The sequence below is a fragment of the Hemicordylus capensis genome, chromosome 1, assembly GCF_027244095.1.
Source record: "Hemicordylus capensis ecotype Gifberg chromosome 1, rHemCap1.1.pri, whole genome shotgun sequence".
NCBI lineage: Eukaryota > Metazoa > Chordata > Lepidosauria > Squamata > Cordylidae > Hemicordylus > Hemicordylus capensis.
The window spans coordinates 135,376,377-135,398,560 of NC_069657.1; the positions used below are offsets into that span (position 1 = coordinate 135,376,377).

General features: G+C 39.8%; 1 protein-coding gene across 2 annotated transcripts in view; it reads right to left on the reverse strand.

Moving 5' to 3' along the window:
* CHKA (choline kinase alpha) overlaps positions 1–22,184 on the reverse strand; it is a 39,822-nt gene that overhangs the window by 13,122 nt on the left and 4,516 nt on the right. For both annotated transcript variants that reach the window (XR_008319361.1, XM_053309028.1), the window contains exons 2-7: positions 18,789–18,900; positions 9,719–9,772; positions 3,449–3,562; positions 1,887–2,020; positions 1,523–1,627; positions 580–638 (exon numbers count right to left, since the gene is read on the reverse strand). Coding sequence is in view for 1 of the 2 variants with exons in the window: in XM_053309028.1 (XP_053165003.1) it covers positions 580–638; positions 1,523–1,627; positions 1,887–2,020; positions 3,449–3,562; positions 9,719–9,772; positions 18,789–18,900 (578 nt within the window). In the remaining variant the exon portion in view is untranslated. The remainder of the gene's footprint in view (positions 1–579; positions 639–1,522; positions 1,628–1,886; positions 2,021–3,448; positions 3,563–9,718; positions 9,773–18,788; positions 18,901–22,184) is intronic.

Sequence of the window (22,184 nt, forward strand, 5' to 3'; positions counted from 1 at the left end):
ACATACAAACAAGATATCACCCTTGGGAACTACATGCATTCTGAGTTTTAAACATCTGACTTACAAATGGACTTTTAGAACATAACCTATTTCTAAGTCGGGGACTTCCTGCACATCCTCAAGAGTCCACTATATAATTAGCACTGCAGCCTTGTAGTGATATAACATATGATAATATGTTATCATATTACATAACATGAGGAGGGCCTGCTGAACAAAGCTGGTGTGGTGATGGAGAAGTGACTATAATAATATAGTCTCAGTTACACTTCACCTAATACTGTTCTTCAGCATGAATGAAAACTGGGCACAGTTGTAGTGGGATCCCCAGCCCTCTCCCTGGAAACCCCCAGCCCTAGTAGTTTCCCCCACAACCCCTCATTCCTCTTACTCCAGAAGGCCCATCATACACTAAGAACAATGGACCTAGATTCTAAGTTGAATACTGCCTCAACTATGAGATGCCATTTACAAAGTAAAAATCACTAGTTAAGGTAACAGTCTACTTTTATCATTTTCTTGTAATGCATTAGAGGAGAGCATATTAGTTACAAAACGGTGGCAAAATTGTCATGGTACCTTCTTGGCAGTCATTATGGCAAAACACAACTGGAGATGATGTAGCTTCAAGCAAGGACCTGGAAAGGAAAGGGTAAGTGTTAGGCAGCTCTTTCATTATCAACTTTTTTTTTTTCATACAAGGGGAAACCAGGAATAAGTTACAGCAGGTTGAAAGGGCAAGACAAAAATGTTCTCCCTCCCTGCCACACACACTCACTCATTCTCTCTCTTTCTCTCATCAAACCCTTTGCCACCTGTCTTCACACAAGACATTTAGAGGGAGCTGTTGCTGCAACAAACCCTTTCAACCAAGCAATCTCCATGCTGTAACTTTGTTGCACAGCAGATCTCCTCTGTTTCTACCTGTACTCTGAGAAGGCAAGGCACAGGGACCAATGGTACTTTACCTAAGCACTCACAGACTCCCTTCATTCTAAAATGCTCATAGAGAAGAGATTGTCTGCCTGATGGCCTTAGAGCAGGTGTGCATAACTTCAGCCCTCCAAAGTTGCTATTGGACTAACAACTCCCATCTTCCCCAACCACAGTGGCACCAATATTCCAGGATGGGAGTTGTAATCCAACAACAGCTGGAGGGCTGAAGTTGTGCATCTCTGTCTTAGGGAATCTCATCTGTTTAAGCCATCGTCTCATTCCCCAAGTCAGTTTCTTACACAATCATATTGTAGACATTGGGGAGGAGGATTAATGAGGAAGTGGAAGCATTGTCTCCTTCCAAGTTACTTTTCAGCAAGCCCATCACAGATGCTGTAAGAGCTTCCTTGGCTTTCTACACACAGACTCCTGTGTGTAGCATACATTTTTTGATTGAAGCTTCATGTTAAAAAAAGTCTTAAGGAATATTCTTCAATTGTGGTATCGATGAAAAGATTTACATTCATCACATAACTGAACTAGTCAAACAAAACTAGTAAACCAAAGAGAAGAGCTAGAAGACTACCGTAAGCTTTTCATTTCTTGAGGCAGGTTGTAACCAAGGATCTTGTTCAGTTTTCTAACACGTGACTCTCTGGTAAACTTGATTCTCATCACTTGGTTTAAGTACCTGTATAAGGAGTTTGTTGTAAAGTTAGTAATTCTAAGCCAGAGGGCCCACATCTCTCTCCAGGCACTCCAGAGAAAAAACCAGCTAGACACACATCCATGGTAAAGGAGTGTCTTGCCACCCCTGCTTAGCCCCCCAAAAGATGGCTCCTTCACCATAAAAGCAGCAGGGCTCCAATAAAACGGCACCCTTGTGTTTAAATAAGAGCCATCTAGACTTAGCTGTCACAAACAAAAAGATAAGAATTATGGTTACTTACTTCTCCATGGTTCCGAAGAGCCACTTAGGTTCTTTATTAAATGGCATTTTCATACCATGAAACCTAGCCATTTTCTCAGCAATTTCTGCTGATATATCAGGGAAGCCAAGTTCCTCTGTGTCCAACTTTCTACTCTGAAACACACAGTGGAAATGAATTGTGAGGATAAGTTTCTTTGAAATGTCAGTCATTTGCTAAATAAAATGTGTTGCCATAACCATTGTCTAATATCAGAGAGCAAATATTAGGAGAGTGGGAGGTGAGGGGCACATTCCTGATTTGTTTGCTGCTATACGTTGGCAGTGACCTTTCACCCTTAAAGGCCAGGTTCTCTGCTGTTCTAGTGGAGAACAACAATGAGAGTATAGGGATGTGCACGGAACCAGCCAGCTCGGTTCAAATCCAAACTGGATTCCAATTGTCTCCAGGTGGCTTGGTTCAGGCTCAAATGAGCCCTGACCTGGTACAGTCCCAGCCATCAAGCCTGCTCGATGGTCATACTTTCCACTTTACAAGTAGGGCTGCGGGGGGAGGTGAGGGGAAAGTTCCCCCTTTAATCTTTTTAAAAAACACCACTGCATGGCTGGATGGGGCAGAGGCGGCCACTAAGGGGAGGGTGGGGCAAGGGATGTGGCGGGGGGGAAGGGAAGCTTCCCTTTAACCTCTTAAAGCTGTGGGATGGGGGTGGCAATGGCTGCGGTCAGTGAGAGCTCCTTCCAGGCAGCTGGCCTCCTGCCTCCCAAGTGGAGCGTGGGCCAGTCTGCAGCCTGTTTGGGGCCTTTCTGCATACACTTGTGCATGCAGAAAGGCCCCAAGATGGGCTGCAGACTGGCTCATGCTCTACTTGGGAGCAGTGTTCTCTCTAATTTTTTTCATCTGTGTGCAGAATGAGTTTTGTTCTGGGCAGCAGTATCAAGGCAGTGTGTGTGCACATGGATTCAGAGTGGGGCCCTCCTGATTCAACCTGAGCAGGATATAAAATTAACTGAGCAGACATCAACAAACTTGTGAGCACACACGTGCACCTTAGAGGGAACACTGCTTGGGAGGCAGGAGGCCAAGTGGAAGGAGCTCTCTCACTACTGCCTCTGCTGTCCTCAGGACTTTAAAAAAAAGATTAAAGGGGGAACTTCCCCTCCCCACCACAGTGCTTTACTTGCAAAGAGGAATCCTTGCTGGATTCCCTTTTACATGGCCCTTGAGCCGGCTCGCAAGTGGGGGAGGGGAGGTTGGGCTTGGCGACAGACCTAGCTGCCCAACTCCCCATTCGCCTTCAAGCCCATCTGGCTCGCCCATCTGGCTCGCCCATCCCTACATGCTATATTTTGTTCCATTTACTTAGGTACAGCAATGATTCAAACCCAGGAAATCTGAGACAATAGCTTCCCCTCTCCATTTAAGCAGTGCCAAATCTAATTATAGCATAAAATTACAGAAACTATTGGTACAAGCTTGCAGATTCTTTATTCCCACATCCCTATCTTTGTAAGAAATTCAGAGATGACCTGGTTAACATTCAGTTACAATTAAGAGCCTATTGATTAATCATAACTGGCACTCACAGGAATGAATTCCTCCAGCCGTCCTTGCGGAAAAATTCCATAGAGCTTTGGTCCAAGCGATCTCTCTGCAAGAATGGCAAACATAACGCTCTCCAGAACCACAGCTTCTGCACCCTAAAGAAAACAAAAACTGAAACTGGCACACAAATAATCCCCCAATGAGAATCAGAACAAAGTTTACATTTCGGAACAGAATATAAGTTGAGTTTATGCACAATTATCAATTAGTTTAGTACACACCATGCATCTGAATCTCAGAATACTGTAGCACTCTCCTCTCAAAAGATTGTTCTATCTCTTATCAAAAGATGCAGCCTAAAGAAAGCTAAGAATGTTTATGCACACATGCAATTAAGTACACTACCTTCTTTTAGACTATACCCACAACCTTTATTAGTTTTTAGGAAAGCATGGCTTTAAGGCTACCAAATCAGGTCGTTTATAATGGAAGCTAACATTCTGTGAATATGAGCAAGTGAGTCTTTCAAAGAAATACAATAAGGGTTTACATATGGGCACAATCACCATTAACTTATATCAGGGGATACTAATTCCTAGCATTTAGCACTCCCCTTTCTAAGTTTACAAAATAGATAATGATTGAAGTTTAATGAAATGGGTAATGATCACTGATAGATAACTGTACAAAGGAATTCATAAGCTAAAACATGTGCGACGATTTCAAATGCTCTAGCATTTGATTAGGAAACTGATAAAACACACTACAGTGGTCCCTCGACTTACGAACTACTCGACATAAGTATTTTTCGAGTTACAAACAGCAGTTTTAGATCCGGTTTTAGATGGGGTTTCCTCGACTTACGAATTTTACATGCGGTTTCCTTGACTTGCCTGCCTGTTTACTGCCTGTTTATTCTTGAAAAGAAATGTTCCTGTGCAGTTTGCAAGCCTTACTGGGGGTCTGGGTCTTTTTTCTAGGCTCCGGAACACATTAATCCGTTCCCAATGCATTCCTATGGGAAACCGCTTTTCGACTTACGAACTTTTCGACTTACAAATGTGCATTCGGAACGGATTAATTTCGTAAGTAGAGGGACCACTGTATGTTCATTCTGTAGACTTGATTGTTTCCAAAAACAAGACACATACATTTAACATCCTATGATTTTAACAAGCTGAAGCAGAGATGCACCAAGGCAAATTATGCCTAAAAATTAAGCTTAAGATAGGACTCACCATTCGAAGCAGTCAACTATCTGCTTACTTTAGGTCCGATCTGCACTGTAACCCTTGTTATTAATGTAGGTTTAATTATGTCAGTCAAGCTGAATACAGAACAGGAAATGTACAACGTGATTCATAGCAGATGGAGCACAGAGACTATATACATTTAAGTCAAGTCACTGGACAAATATGTGAACTTGGGGAGTCTTGCCAAGCTAGTTGTGGTTAAATTGCAGAACCGTGCTCTAAATATACTGGCTGAAGATCTCTTGCTGCTTTCATTAATCTTGGTGATTAAAAGTCCACTGCTTGCTCAAACAGACTCATGCAGACTTAACAGAAAACAAGGTTCTTTATTTTCTGAAGAAACATGAGCTTATTAAGTCCATAAATCAGGTATGCAGAGACAATTTTTCTGTTCACTGAAAATATAATTTCTGTATTCATTTTCCTTAACTTAGCTTTCACATATCTGTACATTTGTCATTACCTTGTGTGTGCACACATACGAGGTAATGACAAATGTACAGATATGTGAAAGCTAAGTTAAGGAAAATGAATACAGAAATTATATTTGTAATACTACCTGATTGCGTAGCGGGTGAATGACTTGACTAGCAAGCCAGAGGTTGCCGGTTCAAATCCCCACCGGTACCTATACTGGGCAGCAGTGATGCAGGAAGATGCTGAAAGGCATCATCTCATACTGCATGGGAGATGGCAATGGTAAACCCCTCCTGCATTCTACCAAAGACAACCACAGGGCTCTGTGGTTGCCAGGAGTCGACACCAACTCAACGGCACACTTTAATATTACTCTTCAGAACTTTATATAGCCTTGGAATTTAATGTTAGATTTATTTTGAACACTGAATACAAAGATAAAATACAACCATTTCAGATATAAAGTTGCTTAAAAGGTATTTCCGTTTGCCTAAATATTTATTATTCTGAACCAAAAGAGGAGGAATGTTAACTTGGAATTCCATATAATCCCAGTTTAGCACCATTAACAGCACTTTTAAGCAAAGCAAGCTCAGAAGCAACACATTCAAACTCTTCTATGTACTTTTTAAAAAGCAAACAGCTGATGTTATTTTCTCTATCCATAATGTAAAAATTGGACTATTGATGAATTAGCCTGTGTTGCTAGTTTAAAGAGGCGTACTGAAAAACCTGTCATGTACTTTGGATTCAATATCTAATTTTGATTTATTTCTACTGATGCATTCCTGAAAATATTAGTTTCAATTCAGATCTGTCCGAAAAATTATGAATTGGCTCCTTCAGAAACCAAGGCTGTTATAATGGCTAATAATTTACCCAAAGACCTTTGGAAAATGGTTTGAGAAAAAGCTTTATAAGCAATCTCTGTCAATGTTTAACTTCAAAGTTCTCAGCCTAAGTCACATGGAGGTTTCAAGGTTATTCCTTAAATTTCTGTTGCAAATCTATGTAACTGCAAAGGTTCAGAGATAGGATCTACTTGAAGATGTAGTTTAGTATATTAGAGCCTTCCTCCCCATGAGTAGACCTGCTAGCAAAGTAGCAAAAAAAGCAGGCTGTGAGTTATTTTTGCAAGTGGATCTGCTGAATTATGCTGAAGGAGGTTACAGTCTAACTTCTAGCAGATTGGATTGTAAAGAACTGCTGCACCCTGGTGTTTCAGTCATACATAATGATAAACAAAATAACTGTTGTAGTATGGTTATATGAGAGAATAGAAGGGCAATACCCTAGAATTATGTTTCTAACAGAAGTATTGTCAAGACTATAGCAGGTCATTTCAATGTGTTTGAATGTACAAACTGTCAACAATCCTTTTAATTAAGGACTTAACCAAAAGATATTGCACCTTAATCAGTTTACAAATTGTAACACCAGTCATGTAGTTTATCTGCCTGCCATTGTAACTTTATGTATGGAAAATGAGTTGTCCTCTCTGAACTAGAAGTCTCTAAAACAGGGCTGCACAACTTCTGCCCTCCTGCAGATGTTGGCCTAAAACTCCTACCCCATCCTCACTATTAGCCATGGTGGCTAGAGATAATGGGAGTTATAGTCCAACAACAAGTGGAGAGCCATGGTTGTGCAATCTAAACAATGCATGAAGCACTGATGGTGCAATACTGACAAGATTGGGGGGGGGGTGTTGCCAAGAGAGAAAGTAAAAATCTGATACAACAGAATAGACTTGGAAACAATTACTATAACTGGAAGCCTTCTGGATAGATACTCCAATATCATAGACCCTCATAGTCCAAACAGCAATGTGGTTGCTTATAGTGGGAGAGAGATACTGTGTTGTATGTTCTTGCAGGAGTATGTTTTTTGTGCAATGTTCAGTATCCCTTCAAGTAGCATAACCATTAGAAAATATTAAAGGTCAATAACTTCTATGTTTCTCACTTTTACTACTTTTATTAAGTGACTCTTAAGTGAACATCTACCTGATGCTGCTCAGTAAGGAAAAATCTGGAGCACCTGGTAGGCATTTCAGCCCAATGCACTATTTTAAACAGGAATGTTTTTGGATTTACACAGACCACCATGATGAGTGCTTTTAATGCATCAACTGTCATCTACTGAAATTATCCGGGGTCCTGGCCTGCCCCTGCCCCAAAAGCTTTTTAATCAGTTCCCTCTCATCTTATGGGAGTAGCCAAGATAGAAGTTATCTTATACTTAAATATTTAAAATTATGTAACTATAGATTTTCCTCTAAAAATAAGCTGCTTATTAGTCACAAATTTATAACCCTGACAAGATGACCTATTGTCACAAACACGCAAGATGAAAGCAAAATGCTGAAATAAGCTACCAGACAAGTTACCTATTGAGCAGTTCGCATATCAGACAATTCCAGGACATTATCCTGCAGTACATTTATTGCTTGGTCATGTGGTATAATCCTATTGCAACGACATTTTGATTAAATGTCACTATGCAATAAATGATACATTTATCACATGCTTATATAAATAAACTGTTAATTGCAATTATTTCTCTCTAGGCAATTTTCAATGTCAGGTTGTTGGGATAAAACAGCCTCTGCTGTTTTGTGTAAAAACAGCAGGCTGCCATTAGACCTGACCATGAATAATTAATGTGATACCCTTTCTATGTGTGGGCTTGAATACAGAAACAGTGCTAGAACAAAAGGAGAAGAAAAGCAATTCAAGAAAAACTAAGTCTTGAAATAAGGAACCACAACTAGAAAATACCAGAGTAATCACAATGTGGTAGGTTTATTCATCACAATTTTTTTGTTAAAGATTTCAAAGCACAAAAATTTGCTGCAGTATAATTATAACATGGGGTTTTCTTATCTGCTATATCCTGCTAACAGAGCAAAGAGGCACTTTTATAGTGGTGACTTATTTTAGAAGTGGAAAGCAACTGTTCCTACACAACTCCAGCACATCATTCCCCCAGTGACTGTTGCTGGTGCTATATTATTATTATTATTATTATTATTAATTCAGTTTCTATACTGTCCTTCCAAAAATGGCTCAGGGCAGTTTACAAAGAGAAATAAAACAAATAAGATGGCTCCCTGTCCCCAAAGGGCTCACATTCTAAAAAGAAACATAGGACACACACCAGCAACAGTCACTGGACGTACTGTGCTGGGGGTGGATAGGGCCAGTTACTCTCCCCCTGCTAAATAAAGAGAATTGCCATGGTAAAAGGTGCCTCTTTGCCCAGTTAGCATTTTGTGTTTCTTTTTAGATTGATTGTGAAGTCTTAGGGACAGGGAACCATTTCATTTCCTTTTTCTATGTAAACACACAGCCAGACTAGTTATCCCAGCATATGGTGGGAGAAAATGCATTAGCAAGGTGCAAAAGAGAAAGCTTACAATATCTGTTTCCTGCTGAAGCTAATTTAAAGAAAGGCAAGTAGCAGAAACTAGAATGTCTGCAAGAAATGCTTATGTAATCATGACATGAGCATAGTAGATGGCAGCCTAATTTACATTTTGCCCAAACTTATAAACTTATTAGGCTAGATGACAACACAAACATCCTGTTCAGATAGTAAATACAGCCATTTGTCCTGAAGTCTTCTCTTAACCAAGAGCTCAAGTTCAAGAAAATATTTCAGCACAAATGACTATTTAGTAGGATTTCATCTACTCTAAACCAAATAGAAATTACATGGTGGGGTGGAGGGGGGAGGCTACAACACACACACACACAAATACCTCCAGAGAGCATGGCAAGAGTCAGAGCAGAGAGAAAATCTTTCCTAATTTACCCTTCCCTCTCCCACTTGCCACCCACACTTCCCAACTACATGCAAAGCTGACATCTCAGCTACCCCTGTGCTCTAGCCAGGAAGAATCCGATCAAACAGAGTGGGGACTGCAGTGGCTGGAGCAGACCCTCTGTCCAAGCTAGGCACTCTCCAGCAGAAGGTCTGTGCATGTGCTTCCCTATCCTCCATCCCAAAGCCACTGCAAGGACTTGTAATGGGTTTCAAGCTACAAGTGCTTGAACATCCCCAATGACATAGCGCCAGAAGGGAGAGTTTGGTCATTCTCCTTTTGCCCCTGAAATCATTGTGCAAGCTTATGACAGCCAGGCTCAAGGATCAGGAAAAGTTCACGTTTACCCTGCTCCACTCCTAAGCAGCAAGGGGCAATTCCCCCTTTTAGCTTAAACAACCCAAAGGGTGAGAGAATTCAACCAAGATCAGGTACCCTAAGAAGCATATTCCCTTAACCAGCCTTTGGCTACTTAGTTCCTATCAGCCCAGCTGCCAGCAGCTGGCCAAAATCATACCTGTGTATGTGTACACACGTACACACATACGTCAAATGGCCATGAAATGCAAGATGTATAGCCTATGACAACTTTATGTAAAGCATAAACTTACATAGGATAAACACACTGACAAGTATACAAGGAGACTTAAATAGAAACAAGCACACTATTAAACTGTTGCCATTATTTAATAGGAGGAGCCCTAAACCAAAGACAAGATCCTCCTGTCAGTTTTGTAACTAGCTATAAAGGTTGTCTGGGATCAAGTATATTGACCTTTATCAGTCAGATATAGGAAATAAGAGGAGCCACTTACTTGTAAATCATTTTCCTTCTGAGCCTGTCCAGATCCTCCTTTATTACAGGACCTCTATGAATGAGAAAAGCCAACATTTACAGTGAGACTTTGAAGGTCAACATGAGCAATAACTTGCAGCCACCACAACAAGGGGAGTTAGGAAACTATACTTAGAGCTATTTACCTGCCATTGATCTGACAAAATACCAAAGATCTGAACACAACTCTTTTCTCATTCCAAAAGAGACAACACTTCAAAAAGAATGTGCCACAGAAATCCAATATATCAACCATATACAAAATACGGAGTTAATTTTTATATGGTATTAACTAAGTATATGCTTGTATACAGCGTATCTGCTCAATTCTCTCCTGCTCCTAAGGGTTCTCCATCTCTCAGGAGTCAGTATTGGCTACAGTAGGGAGGAGCGTCTTTCGCAGAGTTTCTTCCACTCATGCTTCTTTGGATATGATCCAGTTTAAGCAAGCAAAATATTAATCAGATCCAGACCTAGTGAACTATAGCGTAATATTCAGTATAAATCATTTTCCAAGATTCCAATCTAGGAGTTAGCTTCTGGACTCAATGGCACATGCTTTTACTACAGCTGCACATTTAAAAGTGAGTAGGAATGCAAGCTTTGTACTTCATCTAGGTTTTCAAAGCTATGGAAACAAGCCTACTGCATTTCCCAGTTCCATTCAGTAGAAGCTTACCTACAGCTACTATGATGCTGCAATTCTTTAATAACTCAGCTTAAAACCAACTTACATTTAGAGGCTCCTGAAGGAAGCCTTTGCCTAGAATTATGAATATTAAATAAAGATAATGGAACTGAGCATATCTTTTCTGCTCTAGCATTCCTTTTATTAAGTACAAACTGAACAGATAACCAACACCAGTTTCCCACCCCGCCCTTTAGGTACCACCTAAGCTATACAATCTTAGTAGCCTACTTCCTTCAGCTTGGAATAAACCATTTCACAAAATATAGCAATTCTTTCAATTAAAAAAATAATGCACAGTAGTTAGCAAGAATATGTAAGTGTTACTGTAAATCTACACTCCTCTCTTAGACATCATATGTTCTCTCAAATATTCACAAGAGCAAAGTTTACAGCAGTATGTTAAATATTAATGTTACACAAATAATGTTATGTCACTGACACTAATTTTCTTTCACTGACTACTCCTTGAATAGCAGTCAAAGTTGTACATCACCCAGGAGAATTTCCCACCGGATGCTCTCCTATAATGGTACAATCCATCAGAAGCAAAGTGGATTAGAAAGGTTCTTCCTAGGACCTTGCTATTATTCCCCATTAATTTACTTGTATCAAAATAAGTAAGAAAGGGTGGCCACTAGTTTCGTACTAGTACTTTTCAAAAATAAATGCAAGAAATGTAACTGTCCCAAATGAATTTTAATTTGAAGAGGAAACAGAGATGCAGGTGAAAAATTTTCTACAAATAAATTTCCCATTTTGTAAAAATCTATTGGCTTACATCCAGACTAGCACTGCAAATTTGAGACCACCACTGCGTTGTTGCTTGGCAAAAATCATGCCCTTCCCTGCTCAAACTACAGCACAGCGGTTCATCTCAAACTCACACTGCTGCACATGGGTAAAACCAGTCAGGATGCCCAGCATTGTTTCATGAAATTCATTGGTAACAATGAATGGATGCCGGATGCCAATGCAATTTAGGCAGATTCAGCCATTTCAAAGTTCTAGTTAATGTTTTTCAAGTGATTATCCCTAGGAGGTATGAGACTGCATACGTTTTATTGATGCAAGTACTCAAATAAAAATTTCTTTCCATGTAAATCTCTGAATGTCAATAATATTTAAATCATACTGTTTTTATTGATTCCACCCCTTCGCCCCCAAATAATTCAGTTCAACTATTTGGCTACTGGAAAAGCTTTTGAGATGTAGTGCTGGAAATTAATATGTTGTGGGGGTTTTACACTATATAAACGTCAAACATGTTAGATCAGATCACAATCTACTCAGTGAAGGCATCAGGAAAATCTGCATACTAATTTTTTTCAAGGAAAAAATGCTTTAAATTTTTCCAAAATACTCATATCTCTGAAAGAAAAGAAGGGAATGTATAAGATAGCCAAAGGGGAATTCCAGAGCTGTTCTCTTAGCCCCTAATACTTTTCAAGAGGTAGCACTGGAACCTAGGCAACACAGAAGGAATTAAGATCCAGCTTATTCAAGATGCCTCTGTCCAATTTCCAAGGATTCCCCTTTGCACTGCTGCCCTGTTTCACGCCGTTCAAGGGCCCTTTAACTCTCAGGAAAGGCACAGATGAGAGAACATGAGAGGCTGCCATGGGAAGGAGGGGATGGATAAGTTCCCTTGCAAGAACTTTTGCACTTGCTTCTTCAGATCCAACTCACAGTATTTAAATCAGCAGGACTTGTTTTTAAGTAATTGCTTTTAGGATTGAAATATGTGAAAGCACCCATTAGTTTGAGGAGCCGACTTTAAGCACTGAAAAATAGTTGAGCAGAATGGAGGACTTATTGCATAAGTAATGGCGGGAGCTCTCAAGACTACACTCAATATACAGAAATTTAGAACTATTAAAGTCAAGTCTTTTCTTTTAAGTATGTCCTTCAAGCATTCTGAAACAAAAGTCAGACCAGTATGTCACCATTCCAGTTATCTGCTTAGGTAGCAACCACTGCTTTCTTAAAACAGGGCTCTTATTGTTTCTTATCCTATCAAAAATGGCTAATTTCCAAGGAGATTATAGGAAAGCTATTGTACAGTTCCTACCAAAAATAAACTAACTTTGGGTGTGTGTTGCAGGAAGAGACTGTGGCAATAGGATGCCACACCATAGCCTGGAGAAGAGGCCAGGAATGAGCAGGCATCATATATGCCAGCACCTATGTGAACTGACTATGTCACATTCTGTCCTGCTTCCAAAGCTGTACAATAAGAACAAATCCAATGTAGGCAACATATTCTCTTTAAGCAAATGAAATTACCACCATCTCTGTCTTGTTTGTCAAAACAGGTGGTGCAAGGCCATTGCTGACTGGTGAAACAAAAGAACCACGAAATTCGGTCTATGCATTTCATTGGTAGCAAATTATGAAACAAATTATTGTGCAACAATTATATATGGAAAATTTAAATTCAGTTTTTGAGATTCAGGAAATGCCATTTCTGCTGTTATGGGACAAAATATTTTAGGTTGCACATTATTTCTGCAGTGAAAACAAAGTATAAGGATAATTCAACAGCCAAAGTGAACTTGTAACATTGATTACCTTACTGCACTTCAGGCTGAGCAACTTATATTCTATTTTTCTTAATTTCTATTTATATAGAGCAGACATGAGACAATGTCATTCAACTTAAATTACATCTGCTGTGGGGAGTAGACAGGATATCCAAAATATGAAGGTGGCTGCATTTGTAATATGTTGTCATATAGTACTCAAGTCCTGAAATCCATGCTCAGTAGATAAGCAACAAATCCGTAAACTGTCCTGTAGGGATGTGCACAAAATGATTTGTGCACATCCCAGTGGGTGGGGAGCAGTACCTTTAAAAGGAGGCAGGCAGGTCCAATCTGCTCCTCCGGTGAACTGCCACCAATCCCCGACCTCACGGTGCTGTCGTGCTTAAAACTCAATTTAAAAGCAGCCGCTGCACTGCTGTCCTCTTTAAAATGTTGGACTGATGGGATGCTGCTCTCAGCAGCCTTCATGCGGCGCTGGTATGCAAATGGCATCAATCCATGCATCAATGCATTTGTGCGCTGACACTGCATGAGAGCAGCATCCCATCAGTGTGGTGTTTTAAGGAGGACAGCAGAGCGGCGGCTGCTTTAAGTTTTACAGGGAGACAAATGGGGTGCACGCACAACTGGTGAAAAAACCAAAAAGAAACCGTGCACAATGGAAGACAGGGAAAACCTCAAGAAAAACTGAAGCAGCACAAGCTGGACTGTACCTGGGGACCTGTGTGATAAAATGTACAAAGATGCACCTAGACAAAATGCATGTGCCAGATCTCTTGTGACCAAGGGTACTACATTGAGAACAGTAGTATAAACAAATAGCAAACTACTGTTCTCAATATAGTACCCTTGGTCACAAGAGATTTGGCACATGCATTTTGTCTAGAGGCATCTTTGTACATTTCATCACACAGGTCCCCAGCTACAATCCAGCTCGTGCTGCTTCAGTTTTTCTTGAGGTTTTCCCTGTCTACCATTGTGCACGGTTTCTTTTCGAGTTTTTTGGCTTTTAAGTTTTAAGCACAGTACTGCGATGGGACAGCAATCAGTGGCGGCTCAGCAGAGCAGGTAGGACCGGGCTGCCTCCTTTTAAAGGTATTCCACAGTGAAATGTTTCAGCTGCAAGGAGCCAAATCTCTCCCAAGATGCACCAAAATGATTCGGGCACATTCCTACTGTCCTGTAGACTGTGAATCTAGGGCTTTAGTACTATAATTTATATAATGATGTATTAAGACCCATTACAAATTCTATGGATAAACTGAGAGGCAATTTGTTTATTGGAAAAACTCAGATGAGCTTGGCAAATGCATCATATAAAGCTCCCAAAGCAGCTCTCCAAGACACAGGCAGGTTCAGATCCAATCTTCATAACAAGATGAAGATAACTCTGGCAGCTTTGTACTCAATTCTGTATTCTAGTCTTAAAATGCAGGTACAGAAGTTGTAATGCTGTGACCAATTATATGGGGAGGCTTTTGAAGTGTGAGAAACATGAGGCAGGTGCCTTCTATTTTTAACCACCCTTCCAGAGGCTTTGAATTTTGAATACCACATCAACAAGGGGACAATTAGAGGTGTTAATACAGGCCCTACAAAAACCAAGCTCACTAATCCTTTTTACTTCTGATCAAGTTACCATTTTTTAAGAGAGCAGGTGTTTAATGAAATATGTTAACATTCATAGCTCCTGTTTTACTGTTTGTGTATTATAAAAATGCTTAGAAGGCAAGTATTTTCATCATAATTTGACACCCTGAGCCATAAAGAAATGAACCCCGTAGAGAATGCTCCAACTTCAGAGATCTCATACTATACCGTGAATCGTGTCTGTCACCTGGAAACCAGAGTGCTCTAGGCACGATCGCATGGACAAGCCTGCAGCAGAGAACACATGCACATACAACTAAAATGGTACATTACCCCCAGAAGACCCTTAATGCCACCCAACACCAGATGCCCTCTTAACAGGAGTTCAGCTATCAAACTATCTGCCAGTAACAGGCATTTGAGGTTATTCCTTGCTACAAGTCATTAAGAACGCAAGAATCACATCCGTAATGGAGTATTACAATTACAGCATTCCAAGTGTATTCAGTTTCAAGCAGTAAAAAAGCAAAGTATGCAATACCACAGAATTGCATAATACTCCTGAATCTATTCACTTTATGAATGAAATGACAGAGATGACAGTAACATTAAGTAGTCTTAATGTTTCCTATTTTATACAATGTTTTAAGCTGGCTGTTAGTAACAGCAAAACAAAGGTTTGCACTGGGGACATCAAAAATAGGAAATACACTACTATGCCCTGATCTCCTCTTTTAGGAGATAAGGGAGACTTAGGACTTTTACTACAAATTAAGTTTTACTTGAATAAAAACAGCAGTTCTCTATATTTTAGCTTTTACAAGCAGGAAGACACTCTACTTATTTCATCCCCAAATTAAAAAGGTTTGCTAGATAACTGCCTTTAGTATTTATAGACCAATATTAATTTATTGAATGCAAGAAAATAACTCTTCCTCTAAACGAAACACTTGGGCCCAGAGGAACTCAAGTGATCTAAGTACAACAGGACTTAACTGCTGTTATGAAGATAAGTCCTGCTAGTTTTCTGGAGTGAAGGAAGACAAGCTTTAAATGTCATGTGCATTTGCCTTTCAAGTACACTTTTGTTTAGTTGCAACTTTGTTTAGTTGCAACTCTTCACAAGCAAATATTACACATTCTTAAAAGAGCAGCTCAACTATGTGATCAAGGGTTCTTGATTTATACCAATCTCAGACAGTTATATATAAGATCAACCCATATCTGCTAACATCTGAGCCCGTATAATACATGCACAAACAGTGGCTCAAAATAAGAAGTATTATGATTGAGGAAAGCCTCATGCCCTTTCTGTGTGATAGCTTTAGCCAACTTAAACAATTTATACTCAACAGTATGTACTGACATTTGTGTCTTCCAGAATGTATGACAAGCAAACTGAATTCATGTTTGGCATGTGAGTAATTGTGTGTGGGGGTGTGCATGTGTGTGTTTCTGTTGAAAATTGCAGGGCTGGTACCCTTCAATCAGTATTTCTGAATTTTGAACAAAGGAGATTAAATTTTGGTCCTGAGAGTACATTTTGAATTTAGATCAAGAATGATCATCCCTTCTGCACGCAGCTATCAACAACTAGTTCTAATTGTGAAGTAATCTGTTTAAACCAACCACGTTCTATGTTATGCTTCATTAATCCTAAACCATACAAATGGCAATATGTTAAAAGTCAGTTATGCTTATATGAGCCCATAATTAAAACATCCCAGTGACATTTCAAAATATCAATAGCTCTAGAAGATTTTTCTTCAATTTTATTCCTATTTATACCCAAGACCATAAATGGGTTTGCCACTGGGAAGTTCCTTGAGGTCTTGGATAGAAGCTCTAAATAAAGAAAAATCAGTTTGCTTATGCATTGAAGACTGATCTGGAATAAACAAATGTCTATACTGAGACCCTCAATATAATCTGAAAGTTTTACCTTGGGACTGTCTCTGCTTACCTAACCCTTAGTGAACTGCACCAACAAGAGCAGTCATTTCACTGCCACTATGGAAATAAAGGAAGTTAGATATCTCAAAAGATCTTATATACCAAGAAAAAAAAAGGTTAGGCTGTTAACACTCAAAAAGATTGGCCAAACTAGACTGAAAATTCAGGTCTTGCGTTATTTTCTTCATGAAAGGACACAGAAGGCATGTTAAAAAGGTGGACACTAAGGAAAAGCAGCATATGTTTATGTTCTGATTTATGATTTTCCAAGCCTGCATGTTATAATCACATTTTTTCTGCAGAATGCAATTGCAAAAGATGTGCTAGAAAATCTACAGGCATTTCCCATGGAAATTTCCTAATAATGAGATCCTGAAAACGCTGCCTGATTTTTCCAAGGGAAAAATTAGCAAATCACAGCAATGTATCAGCTTCTACAATTTATTCTGTAGGTAGACTTATGATGTATTTTAAAATAAATGATGACCTTTATATTTTGAAGATTTAATAAAACCACCGGTGTGGCTTAAATCATTTCTTAATTTAAATATAATACTCAGTGTTATTGTTGCTGTGCCTGTCAGTTTAGCTAATAGCCCTTGTACTGGTATCAGGTCACAATTTCACCGCAACACCTTGTGAAGACAGTCAAGAAAATTATGTTTCAGCAATGACTTCAAGATTTCCAAATCCAAGTTCTTTGTATACTGCAACAAAGAATCAAAGATTTATATATGTAACCAACACTGGTGCCCTTGATATACCCTCACTGTGCACAATAATTCTGTGAAGGCTTGTAGCACACTTTACTTGGATACAGAGGAAATGGAGAGGCCCCGTAGGAGACAGAGTATAAGAAACCAGATATCCCATATAGACTAACAGCCCATTTACAAAGGAGTTTCATGGAAAGGGAAACACTAGTCCAATTCCAAAAGCAATTGGATGTTTAAATATATTCTCTATTCCTTATCTGCTATATTATTGTTGGTCAGTGTTAATATGGGGCTCATCTTCTCATCCTTTAGAAGACAAGAATGCAAGCGGATAGTCTTCCTTTCAGTTGTAACATTACTTATAACCTTAAGGAAGCAAACTCGACCTTTCCAACAAGATCACGTTCACTGCCATAATGTACTATTTTAATGTATCACTGAGATGCATTGTAGCATTGACACACTATTGGCAATTCTAGATATTTGAAAGAGCTGCACACATGACTCAAGACCTTTTAGATAAGAGTTAAGCAATTAAAATTAATGCTAAGTTCTTGTGTATAGTACACAGGAATGACAACCTTCTGGGCTTTAAATTAATGCTAAATTCTTGTGTACAGTACACATGAATGACGACAACCTTCTGGGCTTGTCTGTTAATTATACAACTGGAAGTTCAGGACTGTGTCAGTATCAACATAAGCAATTTTAACAATCATAAATCACACAAAACAACTTCATATTATATGCATGAGAACTGAAGAAAATTTCCTGGATTTATTCAGAGTCAAGTCCAACTGAGTTCAATGGGATTTTCTGCTAAGCAAACGTGAAAGGAACTGCACCCTAAGTTCTGTGTTTCAGCACAAACATCATATAAAAACATGACATGATCCAGTCCACTGCATGTGCAGTACTGGGCGTGTAGGATTCCCATAGGCCTGAAAGAGAGTCTTTATAGGTGGAACAGAATTAAACTGAGACTATGGGAATCGTCTGGGCATGGGTGCTATGCCTGCAATAAATGAATCATGCCCTTGCTTTTGTATTTTCATTTGCGTTAATATATGCATGACAGAATGGGAAGCTTTGCAGGAAAACAAAATGGGCACTTGAACCAAATGCTGTGCTAGATTTCTTTGCAAGCAGTAAAGGCCTGGTACACATTTCCTGGAAGTGGAGTTTTGGAAAAAAAGCTACTGTATCCTCAAGGTGAATGATTTGAATTAAATTCCAGACAGTTCACATATTTACTACAAATGCTATTTTTCAACAAGTCTGCAAAATGCAGAGTGACAAAACTTTTATTAAAACTCTAGTAACACCAGCATGCACTATAAACAAAGCCAAAAGCACACCACAGTATAGCTAAAAACTCCATTTGAGATTCTGTATAGGAAACAATGCAGATTGTAAACAGACAATGAACAAAATGTAGACTGAAGAGCATTCACTACATATGGAATGTATATGCAGCAAGTTCTCACTTTAGTATTTTCAAGGCTATTATAATTACAAGTTACTTCAACATCTGCCCACTCCCCCTAAAACACTCACCATTTGTAGAATTGCACCATATAAACGAAGAAGAATTGTGCGCGGTTCATCTGCAACAGTCTCTAGGGTATCAGGCAATGAGCACTGGAATAGCATGTTGCTGAGGCCTCCTCTATGAAAGGAAAGGTAATGTTTATGTACTCTTATTATATGAAAGCTTATTCTACTCACTGCAACATAGCAGTTCATATTCCAATATCCTGAACTGGTCAACTGAGTACAAAAGAGCTATTCTATACAGACCAACTTTTCTATTTTGTATAACTTACATGCTATATGCTATCTAAAATATACAGCTTGTGCTTAAATGTAATATTAAATGTTTTAATTAACATCCATATTTAAATCTAGTTTAGTAGAATTAGAAATGTGTTTGTACTATTGTACCACTTTTAACTTCTCCAAAGCCACTGCTTAAAGTAGAACAGCTTGATTTGGACAAATGGAAGAACCGTAACATATATAGTGCATGACCAGATTCAAAGCATGCTTGAGATGAAACTGGGTCCTGCTTATGAATTCATGCGATAAGATCAGCTTTCCATAACTAGGAAAGAGACAGGGCCTCAGTTTTACCTACTATTCAACCATAATAAAGTTCAACACTATTGACAAGAGTATTACTTATGCCTACTAATAATAATAATTCTAACCACATTGTATCTGGACTTTTCTTCAAGCAACTTGGGGTAACATATAGAAGGTTATCTTATTTTATCCTAATAGCCCTGTGAGGTAGGGATGTTCTATTTTATCCTAATAGCCCTGTGAGGCAGGGATGTACACGAACCAGCGCTCGGCCAGTTTGGCGGCGGGCTGGTGGTTTATTTTTCTAAGGAGCAGGGAGGGTGCTCATCCCCGCGCGTTACGTTCCCCCCGCCAGCGCTGTCTCAAAAACGGCTGGCGTGGGGCAGCAGCATACCTCCATTGCTGCCCCAGTCAGTGTCGGACTGGAAGTGGCCGGTGTGCGTGCACACGTCACGCACATGCACTGGTCATTGAGACAGCACCAGCAGGGGAAACATGGTGGAGGGGATGAGCACCCTTCCTGCTCCTTAAAAGTAACCCCCCCGCCACCAAACCAGCTTGAACTCCAGACCTCCAAACTGGTTTGTATACGTCCCTACTGTGAGGTGCCAGATTGAGACAGTGCATTAGTTGAAAGGAATATGAATTAACCCAAGCATTCTTCACTTCCTGCTCATAATAAGATTTTTTCCTTGAATTTTAACATATGTTGCGATACTTGATAGTCACATTAGCTATGAAGGAATGTACCTTGAATGCATTGTCTATACTTCCTCACTGCTACTCAAAGACATATTGGGATGAGGACTGCACCCAACTCTGAAACTTATTTTGGAAAGGAAAGAAGAGAAGCAATGTATCAGAGTGGCATTGCCTCCAAGGAAGATAGTATAGAGATGCATTGCCCCCCCTCCTCCTCCCATTCAGCAGGGAGTTGGTGGGAGAGTCATCTGGGTGTTGAGGTCTGTTCAGCCTAGAGTGCTGCTCTAGGCTGAACACAACTGGAAATGTCACAAGGCTGTGCTCCAAGAGGCTGCCAGTAAACTGGCAGGGCACATCATTACTCTCATCAGGCATACTGAGAGCAGTGCTGAGGGGGCAATATGGAAGCATTGAAGGCAAAGGTACTGATGCAGGCAGCAGCAAGAGGAATGCAAAATGAGAAGAGGGTCACCCACCAAAAATCTTCTGCCCGATTTCACAGGCAATGATCTCATAAAGCAATGAAACTGTCCCTATATTCAGTACAAATTTTGCATTTTAAATTCATAAACTGGCCCAATATAGCCAGAAGGAATTATTTATGTGGGAATCTTTTCTACAGTGTCAGCAATGTTGTTCATGTGTCGAATTAGAGTTCAAAAGGTTGGGGGAGGGTGCTTTGAGGAATAAAGATAAAGTGCTCTGGGTTTTCAAAGTTAAGAGTGAATACCTTTCACCTCTCTAACAGGGTGGAAGGGGGGAAATCGAATCTGCAGTTACTTGCTAGAACAAATTTAAGTCATTGCATTCCTGTGCAATCTACTGTCTAACTATCTGAGCAGGACATGCTCTTACTAAGTTCAATTAAGCACATCCCACTTTTCAGAGGTGTCATCCCTCTTATCTGCAGTCACTTGTCTGTGGGGAGACAGAGTGCATCCTCCACCTAAGGTTAGTCTCTGCTAACTGAGCAAAAAGGCATCTTTTTAAAGTGGTGATGTTCTTTATTGAGCAAAGGGAGAGCAACTGCCCCATCCCACCCCAGCACAGCATCCCTCCAGTGGCTGTTGCTGATGTCTATCTTATGTTTATTTTTAGATTAAAGTCCTTTGGGGGCAGGGAGCCATCTTTATTTTTATCTCTCTATGTAAACCGCTTTGGGAACTTTTGTTGAAAATCAGTATATAAATATTTGTAGTAGTAAGGCACAAGGAGAACACCCAAAGAACTTGACAATTTTTTGTGCTACTGCAGAAGTAATGGAACAGCACACGATGAATTCAGTTTTGCTGCATACACAGAATTCACAGTACAGAGACAAAAGCACCCCTCAACAGTTACTTGATGGTGCGGGGAGACAGCGCATGCACTAAAATGAAAGCTTTGGCTAGTTTAAATACCTTTGAGAGGAGGATGAAAGTCAGATTTAAAATACTAAAGCACAAGGAGCTATATTTAATGTGTATCAAGTTGCAAAAAGATATCACAACACAAGTAAGTACATACAAGCACCTCAATGGTGACCAGAATGCTCAGGTGCTCTGAACCTTAGATGGAAAAACCAGAAAGGGGCACCTAGTAATATAGGAAGCTGCCTTACCATTGGTCGATCTAGCCCAGTATTGTCTATGCCAGGCATTCTAAACCTTGGGTCCCCAGATGTGGTTGGACTACAACTCCCAACATCCCCAACCACAATAATCAGCTGAGGATGATGAGAGTTGCAGTCCAACCACATCTGGGAATCCAAGGTTGAGAATCTACACTGAGTGGCAGCAGTTCTCCAAGGTCTTAGAAAGGCGTATTTCCCAGCCCTACCTGGAGACACCAGGGACTGAACCGGACATCTTCTGCAGGCAAAGCAGACTCTCCAACACTCAGCTATGGCCTCATCTCCTAAGGAACAGTGCTCATATATAACCACCCATCCAAATGCAAACCAAGGCAAACTATGCTTTTCAAAGGGAACCAATTCATGCTCACTCCTGCAAGACTGGCCATAGCTTAACTGGAAAACTCACAAGTAACTACCCGAATGTCAGCCAGTATTATTTAACACTTTTTAAACAGAAGTTCAAAGCAGTCTACACAGCAAAAAGAATAAGAAAATGGTTCCTGTTCCAAAGGGAAACTCATTCTTAAAGAAACACTGGCCCACATGTTTCA